General features: G+C 43.4%; 1 protein-coding gene, 1 non-coding gene and 1 pseudogene across 3 annotated transcripts; 1 reads left to right on the top strand and 2 right to left on the bottom strand.

Annotated features, from left to right (window-relative positions):
* The first annotated feature begins 991 nt into the window (after positions 1-991).
* Positions 992-1,952, top strand: LOC149394162 (uncharacterized). The gene is made up of 2 exons (XM_089618273.1): positions 992-1,418; positions 1,486-1,952. The coding sequence occupies exons 1-2, from the start codon at positions 992-994 to the stop codon at positions 1,950-1,952; spliced, it is 894 nt and encodes a 297-aa protein (XP_089474399.1).
* A 5,470-nt stretch (positions 1,953-7,422) lies between these two features.
* LOC149394160 (uncharacterized) lies at positions 7,423-12,939 on the bottom strand (annotated as a pseudogene). The gene is made up of 9 exons (XR_016299929.1): positions 12,825-12,939; positions 11,850-11,908; positions 9,708-9,951; positions 9,419-9,614; positions 9,253-9,325; positions 8,687-8,736; positions 8,393-8,506; positions 7,767-8,064; positions 7,423-7,673 (listed from the first exon to the last, which is right to left on the bottom strand). The product of XR_016299929.1 is annotated as an uncharacterized LOC149394160 (transcript).
* On the bottom strand, positions 8,819-8,903 carry LOC149394161 (small nucleolar RNA Z122). Its single transcript, XR_016299989.1, has one exon. It is a non-coding gene; the product is annotated as a small nucleolar RNA Z122 (small nucleolar RNA).
* Positions 12,940-15,318: the final 2,379 nt, after the last annotated feature.

Below are 15,318 nucleotides of genomic sequence, written 5' to 3'. Positions count from 1 at the left end.
TGAAAGAATGTCTTCTAACAGCGAGCACGAAATCCCGGTTTCTGGAGCCGATCCGGAGACACGGGCTCTTATGCTAAAACTCGTTGAAACCAATGCCGAATTCCATAGATCAACCCGATCCCAGCTCGATAGCTTGACAGTTGGGCAATCTTCACTTCAAGAGCAGCTCGACGCCGAGCGAGCTATTCTGCTGAGTTCGACCAGTTCGCCTACCGCAAACGGACGAAGGTTCGCCCCACCCGGGAGGCGGCTAAGCTTCTCCGGAATCCACATGTCACCCGACACGGCCGGCCCTAGCAATACGGCCGGAATTGGCCAATTTGATGGACAGGTCGAGGCCAGCGTTTGGCGGGCTCGACCGACTCAGGGCGTCCTACCGCCCCCGCCTCCGGGAGGCCCTCCTCCTGGATATGTTCCTCAAGTCATCAACCTCCCCCGCGAGGAAGGAATTCCTGAGGAACCGAACTATTTCGAGCCGATAGTTCGCCCTGAAGAAAGAAACCCTCAGAGAGGAGAAATCCGAACTGGGGGAGAACAGTTCGCCGTAGAAATCCCGAGGGATGATCACCCCGCGTTCAATGCCTTCCGTCAGATGGTGGAGGAGAAGTTCTGGGCTGTAGACTCCCGAATGCGCTATGCTACGAGCTCGGCCCCCGAGATCGACCGGCTGGTGGCAGATACTGGTCGAACTCCCTTTGCTCCATGTATTACCCAAGTTAGAGTTGGGGACACCGGAAAAATCAGGTTACCCAAATACTCTGGTACTTCCAACCCGAAAACATATGTAATGGTCTTTCGCATCGCGATGGGGTGAGCATGCCAACGAGATAACGAGCGAGAAGCAGGGTTTTGCCATTTATTCACTGAGAATCTGTCAGGAAGCGCCTTGGATTGGTTTTCACGTCTCGAAGAAGGGTCGATAAGTTATTTTCAACAGCTGTCGGCCGCGTTCATCAAACACTACTCAATGCTAGTAGAAGATGAGGCGACCATGGCGGACCTATGGAACACCCAACAAACCCGAGATGAAACTCTGAAAAGCTTCATGACAAGGTTTAAGACTGTCATGTCAAAAATCCCTTCCGTGGAGGGAGAATCGGCTCTGAACGCTCTAAAAAATGGACTGTGGCACGAGTCCAGATTTCGAGAGGAAATGACCGTAAATAGACCACCCACCATCGAGGATGCAATTCATCGCTCCTCAAACTACACGAAAGCCGAAGAAGAAAGGGCCCTCCTGTCAAAGAAACATAATCCAAGGAAGGTCCCTTCCATGACGCCTGTTCCGGCCATGGCCAGGACACCTAGAATGAGACCTTACCGAAACAACGAATGGATGAAGCCTTCAAATATCCCGGAGCACGCCTTTAACGTAAACAACGAGGGAGTTCCCGAAGGAAGCACCCCGAAATGGGCGCGTGATAAGAAAAAAATACTGTGATTTCCACAAAAATTACGGACACGACACTCTGGATTGTGTTGTAGCCCGAAAGGTACTTATTGAGAAATATAAAAATGGAGAGCTGAAGAATGTCGACCTAGGACCACCGCCCCAGAAGAAGGAATTTAACAATAACAGAACCCGAGGAAATCCCTCCCCAAAATGGGGAAGGGCAAAGGAGGACGATGACGACGTTCCCCAAGCAAAACCCCGAATCGACTATATCATGGGAGGTTCAAAATTTTGCAGGGATAGCGTAAATTCCATTAAAGCACACCAACGTCAACTTAAAGGTACACCGAGGTCAACTGGGTGCCGTAAGACAGAAGATACCACGATCTCATTCAATGAGGACGATATCAAAAGGCTATACGGCCCCCATGACGACGCTTTGATCATCGAACTCGAAGTGGGTAACTGCGTAGTAGCCAGAATCTTGGTTGATGGAGGAAGCTCCGTAGACGTTATATTGAAGACCACTTTGAATAGAATGAACATCGAGGAGGCTTAAATTGAGCACAAACCCAACCAGCTATCTGGGTTCAATGGGGAGGTGACACCCTCTCTAGGAATCATCGAACTCCCAGTACGGGCTAGAGACGTAAACCGGATGGTCGAATTTACCGTTCTCGACTGCCCGTCCCCGTTCAACGCTATCCTCAGAAGACCTTGGATACATGGGATGAGGGCGGTACCGTCAACCTACCACATGTCCGTACGATTTCCGACTCCCAACGGGATACAAGAAATCAGAGGGAGCCAGGAGGCATCCTGAATTTGTTATATGAATAACCATAAAAAAAATCATCAAAAAGCACCAGCCAAAAGAAAATAATTCGGAAGATCCATCTAGCGAAGAAACCATGGAAGGCCAATAGCAATTAATGGCCATCGGAAACGAGACCATCCATCCGCCTCCGATGGGAAATTCAGAGGAAAAAGACGAGCCTAATACGGAGTCAATAACACAGATTCAGATAGACGGAACTGACCCCGAGAGATGTGTAGGCATCGGGGCCAAGTTGAAAGGGAGCGTACGCCGGGAACTGATAACGTTCATGAAGAAGAACAAAAAGACGTTTGCGTGGACGACAGAGGACATGCCAGGCATAGACCTCGAAATCGCCGCGCACCAACTCAACGTCGATCCCAGTTACAAGCCCGTAAAGCAAAAGCGTAGGAAACTCGGTCCAGAGAGGGCTAAAGTGGTCAACGAAGAAGTAGATCGCTTCTTAAAATCCGGTTTAATACGCGAAGTAAAATACCCCGATTGGCTCGCCAATACCGTCGTCGTCAAGAAAAAGAACGGTAAATGGCGCATATGCGTCGACTATACCGATCTTAATAAAGCTTGTCCTAAAGACAGCTTTCCCCTACCACACATAGAGCACTTGGTGGAAGCCACCGCCGGTCATAAAATCCTGTCATTCATGGATGCATTCTCAGGATACAATCAAATCCTGATGCATCCCAATGATCAGGAAAAAACCGTTTTCACAACCGACAATGGTATCTATTGCTATAAGGTGATGCCCTTCGGGCTCAAAAACGCCGGAGCCACGTATCAACGCTTAGTGAACAGAATGTTCGCCGACAAGAGAGGAACAACGATGGAAGTTTACATCGACGACATGTTAGTAAAATCACTACGAGAAACAGACCACGTCTCACATTTAGAGGAATGTTTCAAGGTCCTAAACAGTTACCAAATGAAGCTAAACCCGTCTAAATGTACCTTCGGGGTATCTTCTGGAAAATTCCTCGGGTACATGGTAACTCAAAGGGGGATTGAAGCCAACCCAGACCAAATACAAGCACTCCGAAATCTACCCTCCCCCAGAAACAAAAGAGAAATCCAGAGACTAACAGGACGCGTGGCAGCACTTAACCGATTCATCTCCCGATCAACCGATAAATGCTTACCCTTTTACAAGCTCCTGAGAGGAAATAAGAAGTTCGAATGGACAGAAAAGTGCGAAGAAGCATTCGAGCAACTGAAACAATACCTGGCCGAACCTCCGATCCTAGCCAAGCCCGAAGTAGGAGAACCGCTCTACCTGTATGTAGCCGTATCGCACACCGCGGTCAGTGGAGTTCTCGTCAGAGAAGAACGAGGAGACCAAAAACCAGTGTTTTACGTAAGTAGATCACTCGTTGATGTAGAGACGAGATATCCAGCAATGAAAAAATTAGCTCTGGCCGTCATCACAGCGGCCCGAAAGCTACGACCATATTTCCAGTCACACTCAATAGTAGTAATGACCACTCAACCTTTACGTTCATTCCTCCACAGCCCCAACCAATCGGGGAGATTAACCAAATGGGCCGTCGAACTAAGCGAATATGATATCGAATATCATATTAGAACATGCGCGAGGTCACAAGTTCTAGCCGATTTCCTTATCGAGCTCCCCGCAAATGAAAGCGAGACCACAACAAGCGCTGGAAATTGGACCCTTAAAGTCGATGGTTCATCCACAAAACAAGGGGCCGGGATTGGGATACATCTGGTATCGCCACATGGAGAGGTGATTGAACAATCCTTCCGCCTGGATTTCACCGCCTCAAACAACGAAGCCGAGTACGAGGCACTAATCGCAGGATTACGCCTAGCAAAAGCTGTGGGAGCAAAATCCATATCCGCCTTTTGTGACTCGCAGCTCGTTGCGAATCAAATCAGCGGAGAATTCGAAACAAGAGACGAGCGTATGGAGGCGTACGCACAATTAGTAAAAGAAATGACAAATCAATTCGAAAAATTCGAATTAACCCGCATCCCTAGAGGAGAAAACACCACCACTGACGCCCTCGCCGCCTTAGCTTCGACGTCAGACCCTACGATAAGCCGAATCATACCGGTCGAGGCAATAAAACAATCTTCTATCACTACCAAAAGTACAAGCATAATGGTAATAATAGAAGAGGGGGACTGGAGAAGGGATATAATCAGATATATCTCCGAAGGCCATACCCCGACAGATAAGCAATTGCGCCGAAAGCTAATTAGCCAAAGCGCAAGATTTTCCATAATAGACGGAGTGCTTTTCAAGAGAAGTTTCTCCGGAATATACCTACGATGTATAGGAAAAGAAGAATCCAAACGCATCATTTCCGTAATACACGAAGGAGAATATGGGAACCACGCGGCTGGAAGAGCCATAGCCGTTAAAATAAAAAAATCAAGGGTACTTTTGGCCAACCATGGTCGCCGACTGTGAACAACACTCACGGAAATGCGACCAATGCCAAAAACACGCCCCGAATATCAAACAACCAGTCGAGGAACTATCCTCCATATCCGCTCCATACCCTTTTCTGAAATGGTCCATGGATATCGTCGGCCACCTGGAGGGCTGAAATTCCTCCTTATCACAACAGATTATTTTTCGAAATTGGTTGAAGCCGAAGCATTCGTCTCAATAAGGTGGACGTAAAAAATTTCATTTGGAAAAATATAATTTGTCGACATGGAACGCCACAAGAGTTATCACTGATAACTGCGCACAATTCATATCAAAAGAGTTCCGACGATTCTGTGCAGCAGAAGGAATCACTTTACGATTCTCGACGCCCCGATACCCACAAGGGAACGGACACGCTGAGGCCACCAACAAAACAATCGTTAGTAACCTGAAAAAGAAACTTCTAGCAAAAAAAGGGCGATGGGCCGACGAACTCCCTGGAGTACTGTGGGCTTACCGCTCGAGTCCACGAAGGCCTACCGGGGAAACCCCATATTCTCTGTTCTACGGGGTCGAAGCAATATTGCCCATTGAACACGAAATTCAAACAATTCGCACCATGTACGCGAACGATCACGAAGAAACTAACAATAAAATGCTATGCGACTCCCTCGACTTAACAGACGAAAGGATAAACCAAGCTTTGACGCGCATGAATTTATACCAACGATCAATCGCCCGATACTACAATAAAGGAGTCAACTTCCGAGAATTCAACACTGGAGATCTCGTGTTGAGAAACGTGTATCAAAACAGGGCCGAAGAAAACGCCGGAAAATTTGGAGCAAACTGGGAAGGACCATACCGAGTCTCAGGAATCCCACGATCATGCGTCTACAAGCTTGAAACGTTCGACGGTATCCCAGTACTCAGATATTGGAATATCATGAACCTAAAGAAATATTACTGCTAAAAGTAATGTCATAACAATCGAACTACGTAACGGCTTGATCCCAAACATGGGTACGTAGGCAGCCTTGAGACAAGGTACAACCCCCACCTCCATAAACAAGAGAAACTTGGAACGAACAAGTTCGATTCAGATCAATTTGCCACGCATGGCAGATTTGACCTACACACGGAATGAACACACCCAAGGCGTGGTTCGTACGTTGTGTACGATAAACCACTATAAACCTAAGAGCGAAATAAGACTTAGAGTTTTAGTGCAAAAAAAATATATCATGTATAAGGCATAGCTCGATGGCATGCCGTATACATAATCCCAACACGACTAGAGATTCGACTGACGATGGCCGACACACATCATGCAAATAAGCAATCAACGAATAAATGCCATAGTGAATCACTGCGTCCGATTCAAACACACAAACTTTAAGGTATCGATGAAAGATAATCATGCATTGTCTATGAAAGCCGCTATTAGAATAAAAACGACCAGAGTTTGAACTGAACATCAATAACATTCAACGAAATCACAAAATATGTTCAAAGCAAATAAAAAGAGAATTAACGATAAAAACTGAAAGAAGTTCGACGAGTTTGCCCAAATGTCGGGCCCAAAATAAGAACGCACACGCATGGGCCCCAAAAACACATTTATTCTTAAAACTTAAAAAAAAAAAAATTGGACGAGGCGGATCTAGGCCGACTTGTCCTTAGCGAGCTCGACCTCCTTCGAGTTCTCCCCGACCTCATCGATCGACGCAAGCACGGTCTCCGAGCTGTCAAGCATCCAACCGAACTGATTCGCGACCTCGGAAGTCTCAGGCGCATCGGGGGGCGAGCGATCGTCGTAAGGAGTGAACTCAAGATCTTCGGCCCCAGCAAGAGAGGGCAATGGCACGTTGTCGAGCTCAGCCTGAAGCTCGTCCTTGGCCTCTTGCAGCTCGGCAGGAACGTCAGCGATCTCCTAAAAGATCGACGACGGCCTGATCGAAATTCCGGAAGATGGTCGTCCTCCCGGTCGTAGGCCACCAGCGCCCCTGCGGCCTTCCTGCCCGAGCGAATGCCGCCGTCCTTAGCCGAACAGTAAGCACAGTACAAGGAGCGGTTCCCCGCCTTCTCATTCGCCAGCTCGGCCTTCACCCGGTCCAATTCGGATCCAAGGTTGCGATGGGAAGCCTCAGCCAAGTCGAGCTCATTCTTCAGGTCGACACACGTCCTCTCGGAGTCCTGAAGGCGATCTTCAAGATCCTTCACGCGACGAGCATACGTTTCCGCCTCGGTAATCAGGTGGTCCATTTGATCGAGGGAACCCTGGCACTTCGCGAGTTCATCCTCGGAGGCCAGCTTTCCGAGGACGAACTCGCGAAGTGCCAGGGTTCCCTCGGTCAAATGGACCACCTGATTACCGAGGCGGAAACGTATGCTCGTCGCGTGAAGGATCTTGAAGGTCGCCTTCAGGACTCCGAGAGGACGCGGGTCGACCTGAAGAAGGAGCTCGACCTAGCTGAGGCTTCCCATCGCAACCTTGGATCCAAATTGGACCGGGTGAAGGCCGAGCTGGCGAATGAGAAGGCGGGGAACCGCTCCTTGTACTGTGCTTACTGTTCGACTAAGGACGACGGCATTCGCTCGGGCAGGAAGGCCGCAGGGGCGAAGTACAAGGAGGCGCTGGTGGCCTACCGCCAGTTCGTCACGGCCGAGAGGATGAGGACGACCATCCTCCGGAATTTCGATCAGGCCAAGGCGGCGTCGTCGATCTTTCAGGAGGTCGTCAACAAGGAGATCGTTGACGCTCCTGCCGAGCTGCAAGAGGCCAAGGACGAGTTGGCGAAGCTACAGCCAAGTAATAAGAGGCTTGTCGAGATTCCAGTTGAACGGCAGCTTGCAGGAGCCTGGCGGAGATCCCTGCGGCTGACCGGAACCCTTCACGGCCTTCCCGCGATCATCTACCTCCTTCCCTTCTGAGAGCTTTTTCCCACAAAGAGCTTTCTTCCATAAAGTACCGAAACTGGCCTTCAGATCTTTTCCCAATGTCTCTGCGTCTTGATCCGAGCATTCAGACAGTTCCAAAATGGACGTATCTACATATAGAAGATAAAACCTTTAGATTTTGTTCCCACATTTAACATCAACAAAGCTCGTTTTGTATATTTTCATTTCATTTTCCAAAATACCGGGGATTGATTCGATCTCCTATCGAGGAAGAAACTGAGCTGCTGTAAAGCAGACGCAGGCTGGTCGACACGCGATCCGCCATTGTCGTCGCGTTGTTCTTCGATTGGCGAGTCAGTTTCAGCTTCGCTGTGTTGCGTCTTCTTTTCCTTCTTAGCCTTCGTTTTCGTCTTGGTTTTATTGGCAACTCCGAGAGGGTTTTTGTTGGTCTTTGGTAATGGACCGTATAAGCCAAGACGCAGTGTACCTTCTACTACTCGCTGGTGGAAATAGCTTTTGTATAAATCCCAAAACTCTTTGCTGCCAAATAAATATATAAATAAGCGTGTGTTCAGATATTGTTTCGAGGACAAATTTTCACATTATGCAAGGGAGTACACAAGGCAGTTTAGGTTCAAGACAAACTGAGTAAATAAACAAAACCCAAGAGTATATAGAGAATGGAACTAACCTAGCAGAAAATAGTAAGCAAAAGACAAACATATTACTTATAATATCTGACCAAAAAAATTTGACCGGAAAACAATTGCAAGTGCCAAGATATTATAAATAACACGGAGCACCAAGCACTAAGAAAGATTGTTGAAATTATGCAGTAGCAGATTTGGAAGGACTTGGAGAATCAAACCTGACTTGTGGTAACGTTTACAAGGAAAAGCCCTTCACATCTGGTCGTATGTCAAGTACAATTATAGTCGACCGTGACATTCCTAAAGCCTCCATGTCAATAAGCTTCTTTATCCTGAAATTCATACCAGAAACATCAACAAAAAAGAAAACATTCAGTTAAAATAATGATATCGGGAAGCTATGAAAAAATTTCTGTTTAAAACAAAACAAACTACCACTCTTTCGTTAACATTGGAATTGACATGAATGAAGAAGGTAAGTTAATTAAGAAGATAATTGACTAATTACAAACCTGTTAGGTGTACCACTAGCAATATTGACACGATTCTTTAAGAGTAATACCTGCATAAGAGCAGAGCGAAAATATTAATAAAACATTCAATCCCAACAGAGAATTCTTATTATGCAAACACGACATAAGAAAGTTTGGATCAAACTGTCGTGCAATCATATAAAAGTCATTATTAGTGATTATATAATCATTTAGAGAATCCTCTTCATCTCCAAAATTCTAATGGAGCAAGATATGGCAAACTATTGAGCATATAGAGAGACAATGATAATTATTTTCATACTACTACTCACAACCATTTTAACTAAGCGTCCGAGTGTCTTGATTAAACAGAAGCGAAAAACCAACATAAATCAATCAAGCCTCAAACCCTTTAGATCTTCAGATCAGAAGAATTTAGAAAGAAAACACAACCAAACATTGTGTGCATTGAACCATTTTGATATATATGTCATCATCTCCAAAATTCTTCAACACCCAATAATTAAAAGCACATTCCTCATTAATGGAAAACAAATTAAAAAAAAATCAACTACAATAAACAAAATAAAAATAGAGATAACTACCTGCTCCTCAACCTTCATATGTTTCAAGAATAACTTCACGGCATGGCAGTCTTTAGTCAAAGACCTCACGCCTCTACAGCAAGCAAATACAATAAAATAAAATCATTATCAAATTATTATCCCACAAAAAAAAATGCAAATAAAATAAAACAATTAAAAATCAGACCTCAAGAGTTCTATTGCTCTTAAAGCAGAAGTACTAATAGTGAGGATCGCTGGATTTCCCGCTTCAACTTTCCCTTCCGAGAGCTTTTTCCCACAAAGAGCTTTCTTCCATGAAGTACCGAAACTGGCCTTCAGATCTTTTCCCAATGTCTCTGCGTCTTGATCCGAGCATTCAGACAGTTCCAAAATGGACGTATCTACACATAGAAGATAAAACCTTTAGATTTTGTTCCGACATTTAACATCGGCAAAGCTCGTTTTGTATACTTTCATTTCATTTTCCAAAATACCGGGGATTGATTCGATCTCGAGAGGAGAGAGTTTGATTTTGTTGAAGGACTGGTAGCTATCGAGGAAGAAACTGAGCTGCTGTGAAGCAGACGCAGGCTGGTCGACACGCGATCCGCCATTGTCGTCGCGTTGTTCTTCGATTGGCGAGTCAGTTTCAGCTTCGCTGTGTTGCGTCTTCTTTTCCTTCTTAGCCTTCGTTTTCGTCTTGGTTTTATTGGCAACTCCGAGAGGGTTTTTGTTGGTCTAGATTTAGGGTTTCGCAGGTAGGGTTTAAGCGGTTTCTTCTTCTTGGTCTCTTTCATTTTCAGTTGGGTTTTTAGGGTTTATTGAAGACTAGACAGTGCTGTAAATCTGACAAAGCCCATAGCACGGCCCGAATATTGAATTTATTAAGAAATTTGACGAAATTACTCAAATACCTCACATGAATATGTAATTCCCTAAATATATCAAATTATCCAATATTTTTAAAATATCTTTTTACATGATTTCGCTAAATATTTTAAATGAAACGGCAAATAACTAAAGAAAAAAATTAAGTAAAATTGTAGACATCAAATAAAAAGTCAAGTAAAATAAAACGATAAACAACAAAATATATGCATATATATATTAAAAATAAAGTATTCTACGAATAATAATGAAAGTAAGAATTCTAAATAATAATAATAAAATTTACTGTGAGATAATTCAGTGTTTGCTCGGATGCCAATTGAAGGGAAATGATCAGATCTACTACTCAATTCAATGATTTGGACCAAAATATAGAGTTTCTTATTTTGGACACTTTTAGTAGTTGCTTAAGTGAGCAAGTACATATTTGCCCTTCTTCTTCATTCTTCACTTTATCTTCTTCTTCTTCTCTCCTCACCCGCGCGACATTGGAGAGCAAACAGAGCAAGGAAAAAAAAATTCCAGACCACATCATCGAAGCTCTCTTCCCGGCCGGCCACCCAAAATCATCACCGCCACCTTTCCTCGCCTTCCTTCTTCCTTTCCTATTCCCTCGCGCCACCACCGAGTCTCCTTCATCGCGCAACTCACAGCCACCGATCCTCCACCTCGCGCGCGCCGGCCGAGAGAAGGGAGAACGCCGCTGCCGCCGAGTCCCAGCTTGGACGCGCACCTCGACCACTCCGATCATCTTCTCCTTGCTTAGCTCTCTCGCGTGGATCGTTGCCAAGGAACGAGCCCAGGCGCGTGACCACTGAGTCTCCTCGAGCGCTCGACCGCCGTGAAGTGTGCGCCGCCGCGGGCTAGGAGAAACGCTGGGAGGGAGAGAGAGCTTGTGGAGGAGGAACATAGAGGGGTGAGGAGATTTCTTCATATTGGAATCCATGTTGATTAGGGTTAGGTTTTGATTTGGGGGTTTTGGTTGTGAACGTGTTATGATGATTTTAGTTGAAGATTTGAATTGCTTTCGGTGATGATTCTTCTGGTTATGGGTTTGTTCTTGGTTTTGGACGAGTGTTGTTTTGGATTGGGTCTTGGCCGTGAGCTTGGTTTGCTTGTGTGTTTTTGGCCGTGAGCTAAGGTTGGCCGTGAGCTTGGTTTGCTTATTTTTGGCCGTGTTTTACGTTTTGGCCGTGTGGTTCTTTTGGGTGGGAATTCTGAAATGTGTTGTTGTTGCTGTTGTTTAGTGTCTTGTGATAGAAAATATGAGCCTCGGGAATTCTGAAATTTGAGATTTGATATTTCGTTCGGGCTCAGGTTTCTGTTAGTTAATTCTGAGATTGAAATGCGGTTTTTATGACGAGTTAAGTAATTTAGAAATTGACTCGATGTTCATTTCTGAATTTCACAGCTCAGTCGCAGATCAAGTCAAAGCGAGCGAAAATCGGCGGAAACTGAGCGCGTCGAAGCCGAAGAGTAGTGAATTCAGAAAAAGATTTTAAAGCTCGATCTCACTCGTGAGTCGTTTATCGCTTTATAGCGTTAGACTCGAGTTTTAATTTTTGGATTTGAGATTGTATTCAGGGATTATTAATTATTTATTTAAGAATGTTCGAGAATTTAAATTCTGGTTAATTAATTCAGAATTCTTGGTTTGTATGATTTTTCGGATTATTCATTTAATTTATTTAAGACTCGTTAAATTCTCGAACCCCTGAACCGACTCGCAGTGAATCCCGATAACGAACCTTAAGCTCGTCAGCTTCTCCCGAATCATTGGCTAATGAGATTTCAACAATTTGAACAACTATTGTCATTTATGTTTAGGAATTACAGGCGTAAAAAAGACATAAATTACTGAAATTGTTACATATAATTAGTCATTCATCTATTATTGAAATACACTCCAAGTTTCAGAAAGACATATAATTAGTCATTAAACTATAATAACTGAAATTAGTTCCAAAAACTCATACAACTATAATAATTCATCCATTCCTCTCGGACAAAGGAACTGGACTGTTGCATGTAGTCTGGTTGTGATCAACTCGTCCACATCGCGAACACTTCCTAAGAATAGGCTCTTCCCCTTGAGAATGTATCCGTCTCTTCTTCGGTCTACCGACGGCACGTGATCTGTATGTCGGAGGCTTGTCTCTCATTTATACAACAAATATGTTCACTCTCATACCTGAATAAGAAAATTCAAAAATCGGAAAAACTTTAGATTGGTATGTATGATTGTAATAAAAACTGCCATAAATTGTAGACTTATAAGTCTACAGTTAACAACAATTGTAGATATCGACGTCTAGAGTTGTAGTCACTGTAGACTTATAATATCTACAATGAGACTATTTGTATATATGTATATCTACAATTACACCAATTATAGATATACATGTCTACAATTCTTGTAATTGTAGACATATCGGTCTACACCTTCAGCTGTTGTAGACTAATAAGTCTACAACAGCTGAAGGTGTAGACCGATATGTCTACAATTACAAGAATTGTAGACATGTATATCTACAATTACAATAACGACATATGACGGGGACAGTCTACAATTTCAGAGATTGTAGACATGTATATCTACAATTCAAGAACGCGAAAAAAACTCAAATGCCCAAAAACACGAAGAACAACACACAAACAAACCCAGCAACAAACAACACAGAGACGACGGGTAATGACACCAACAAACCCAGAACGACACATACCTGAACTGGATCTCCGGCCATGATTTTCTTGCCTCACCACCGGATCGCGGCCATGAACAGCGTCGTGATTTAGAAACAAAGCCATGTGCTGAATCTCAACAAGGTTCATCCTCATGTGCTCACGCGCTCGAGTTCGTCGGTGGTGAGCGAGGACGACCAACATAAAAAGGTAAGCTTTTTTTGTATGTCAAAATGAACGAGAGAGAAAAACAGAGGAGAGAGAGAGAGAGAGAGAGAGAGAGAGAGAGAGAGAGAGAGAGAGAGAGAGAGCTCTGAGAGGTGAGAGCTTTTTTGGCTTTATAAGCAAGTTTTGGATTAAAATGAACAAAATTAAAAATTAAAGGGCAAAGAGGGTAACAAAGATTTATCTCTCCTCATATTGGTAGTATAATTGTCCAAAAACATGGACCACAACATTTTGGTCCAAACTTTCCAAATCACTACTAGTTGTGGCCATTTCCCGCCAATTGAAACTCAATCAACAAAAATACAAGTAAGACTCAGTCTAGGGATTGGGCTGCATGAGATGTTTGCATTATACGGCCCACCCAAGCCTGACCTCAAAATGATCGTTTCCTATCCGCCCAATACCAATCTGCACGGCCTAACCACGAATAAATAATTTTGAAAGCTTATTTTTGAGGCGAAACACACCAAAATGCCTCTAAAAACTCACAAACAAACCCTTGCTCACACCAACACAATCTACAAGCACTATAAATACCCCCACTAACTCAACACATTCAAGGTAACTCTCTCTCTCTCTCTCTAATTAGACTATGCCAAATTTTTTAATCAACTATTTAATCAACAGAAATAAAGGTCACCTCGACTCACACTAATGTTAGCAAGACTAATGTTGAGTGTCGTAGCACGCGTCGAGAGGAAACCCTTCGCGTTCCTTTAAGTTCACGTTTTTTTTTCTCCCATTTTCTTAGGATTCAAGAACGAAGAACACTTCCTAAAGAGAAGCAAGACAAGCACCACCATTATAGTTGTGTTTCTTACGCGTTAAACTCCTATTTTTATGATTGAATTTAGCGAGTTCTCGGGTGTTTTTTTTATTTTATTTTATTTTATTTTATTTTATGGTTTTAGTGTTTTTATAAGAATTTATAGGTTTAAAAGAGTAAAAGAGCCTCTATAAGGTCTTTGAAGTCATTTTCAAGCAAAACAAAGCAATCGGGAGTCAAAACGAGTCAAGATGGAGCACGAAACGCTAATGGACGAACATTTGAGCCTCTACGCGCCGCGCGGAGTGTTTAGACAATCCCAGAACGTTAGGCGCGTTTAGTGAGGGATTGGAAATTCTACCTCGTGGCGCGATCCTCTCTCTACGCACTGCGAGGTTTCGTCCAAATGTCGCAAAAGTCTCAGAATGATATGCGCGCTCCGTGCACTTTTGAAAAGTTTCGAAGCGCACCGTGAGCCTCCTTCTACGCGTCGTGAGATCTCATTCGAAAAATAAAAAAATAACAATTTTTGAATCGTTTTGAGTCGTCAGATCAGTTATAATGACCCAGATCACTCCAAAAATTAGCTCGAAACTTATGTAATCAGACCTAGAGCCCTATAAAACACATCTTAGCCTCTTATTACTTTGACTTTTTAGTTTTTGCTTTGAAATTTGTGTGCTTGGGAGAGAGAGAATTTCATAAAGCCGTTCTTCATCGTCTACGCTACAATCACAATTCTACTTTCTTCTTTTCTTCTCTTGAATTCTTGTTTTTATTTATGATAATATTATGGCTTTGTTTAATTTTAATTTTTCTTCTTCTTTTTCTTCTTCTTTGTTTCTTCGCTACGCCATGAACTGATCCCTTAATGACTATGTTGTAGCTAGTCTAGAGCATGGTTTTGGATTCAATTTGATTATTAGTGAAGCATTTATTCATTCCATTTTGATTCGCTTAATTCAATTTCATGCTTAATGCTTGAATGAGAGTCATGACCTCATTCTTAATTTTGAATTCACCTTGATGCTTGAGAAATATTAGATTGTTAGTGTGCGTGAATTGAATCACCGTGATTCATTCCTAGACTAAAGATAGCTAGGTTGTTACAGAGTCGTTATACGTTCTTGTGTTCAATGCTTGCCTTATTTTTAGGAATTGAGATTGAGAGGTAAAATTTCGGCATAAATTTAGGTTGCTAGATGCTCGAGAGAGATTTAGTGATATCATTGTGAACGTGACTAGCAAAGTTTGAGTTTAAATCGCACATATATTCCTAGAATCTTGACCATTGTATAGACTAGTGAGGCCATAGTCCTTACCTTCGCCTAACCGTAAAACCATCGTTTAATTTGCTTTGTTTATTTTGTTGTCAAAATTTTTTGTGACAACTTTTCTCCTTCATCTTTTAAGTTCAATTTGTTCTAGTTGATTTAATTATTAATTAAGCTTAGTCCACGTGTGTTCGATATCCGTACTTCCATGTCTATATTACTTGGGCGACACGTGTACTTGTGTGTGCGAAAATATCGCGACACATC

This window comes from Urtica dioica, chromosome 6 (assembly GCF_054948205.1).
Source record: "Urtica dioica subsp. dioica isolate 48M chromosome 6, U.dioica_male_clone48M_v1_H2, whole genome shotgun sequence".
Taxonomy (NCBI): domain Eukaryota; kingdom Viridiplantae; phylum Streptophyta; class Magnoliopsida; order Rosales; family Urticaceae; genus Urtica; species Urtica dioica.
Note: the sequence above shows the minus strand (reverse complement) of the source record. Positions and strands in the feature narration are given on the sequence as shown.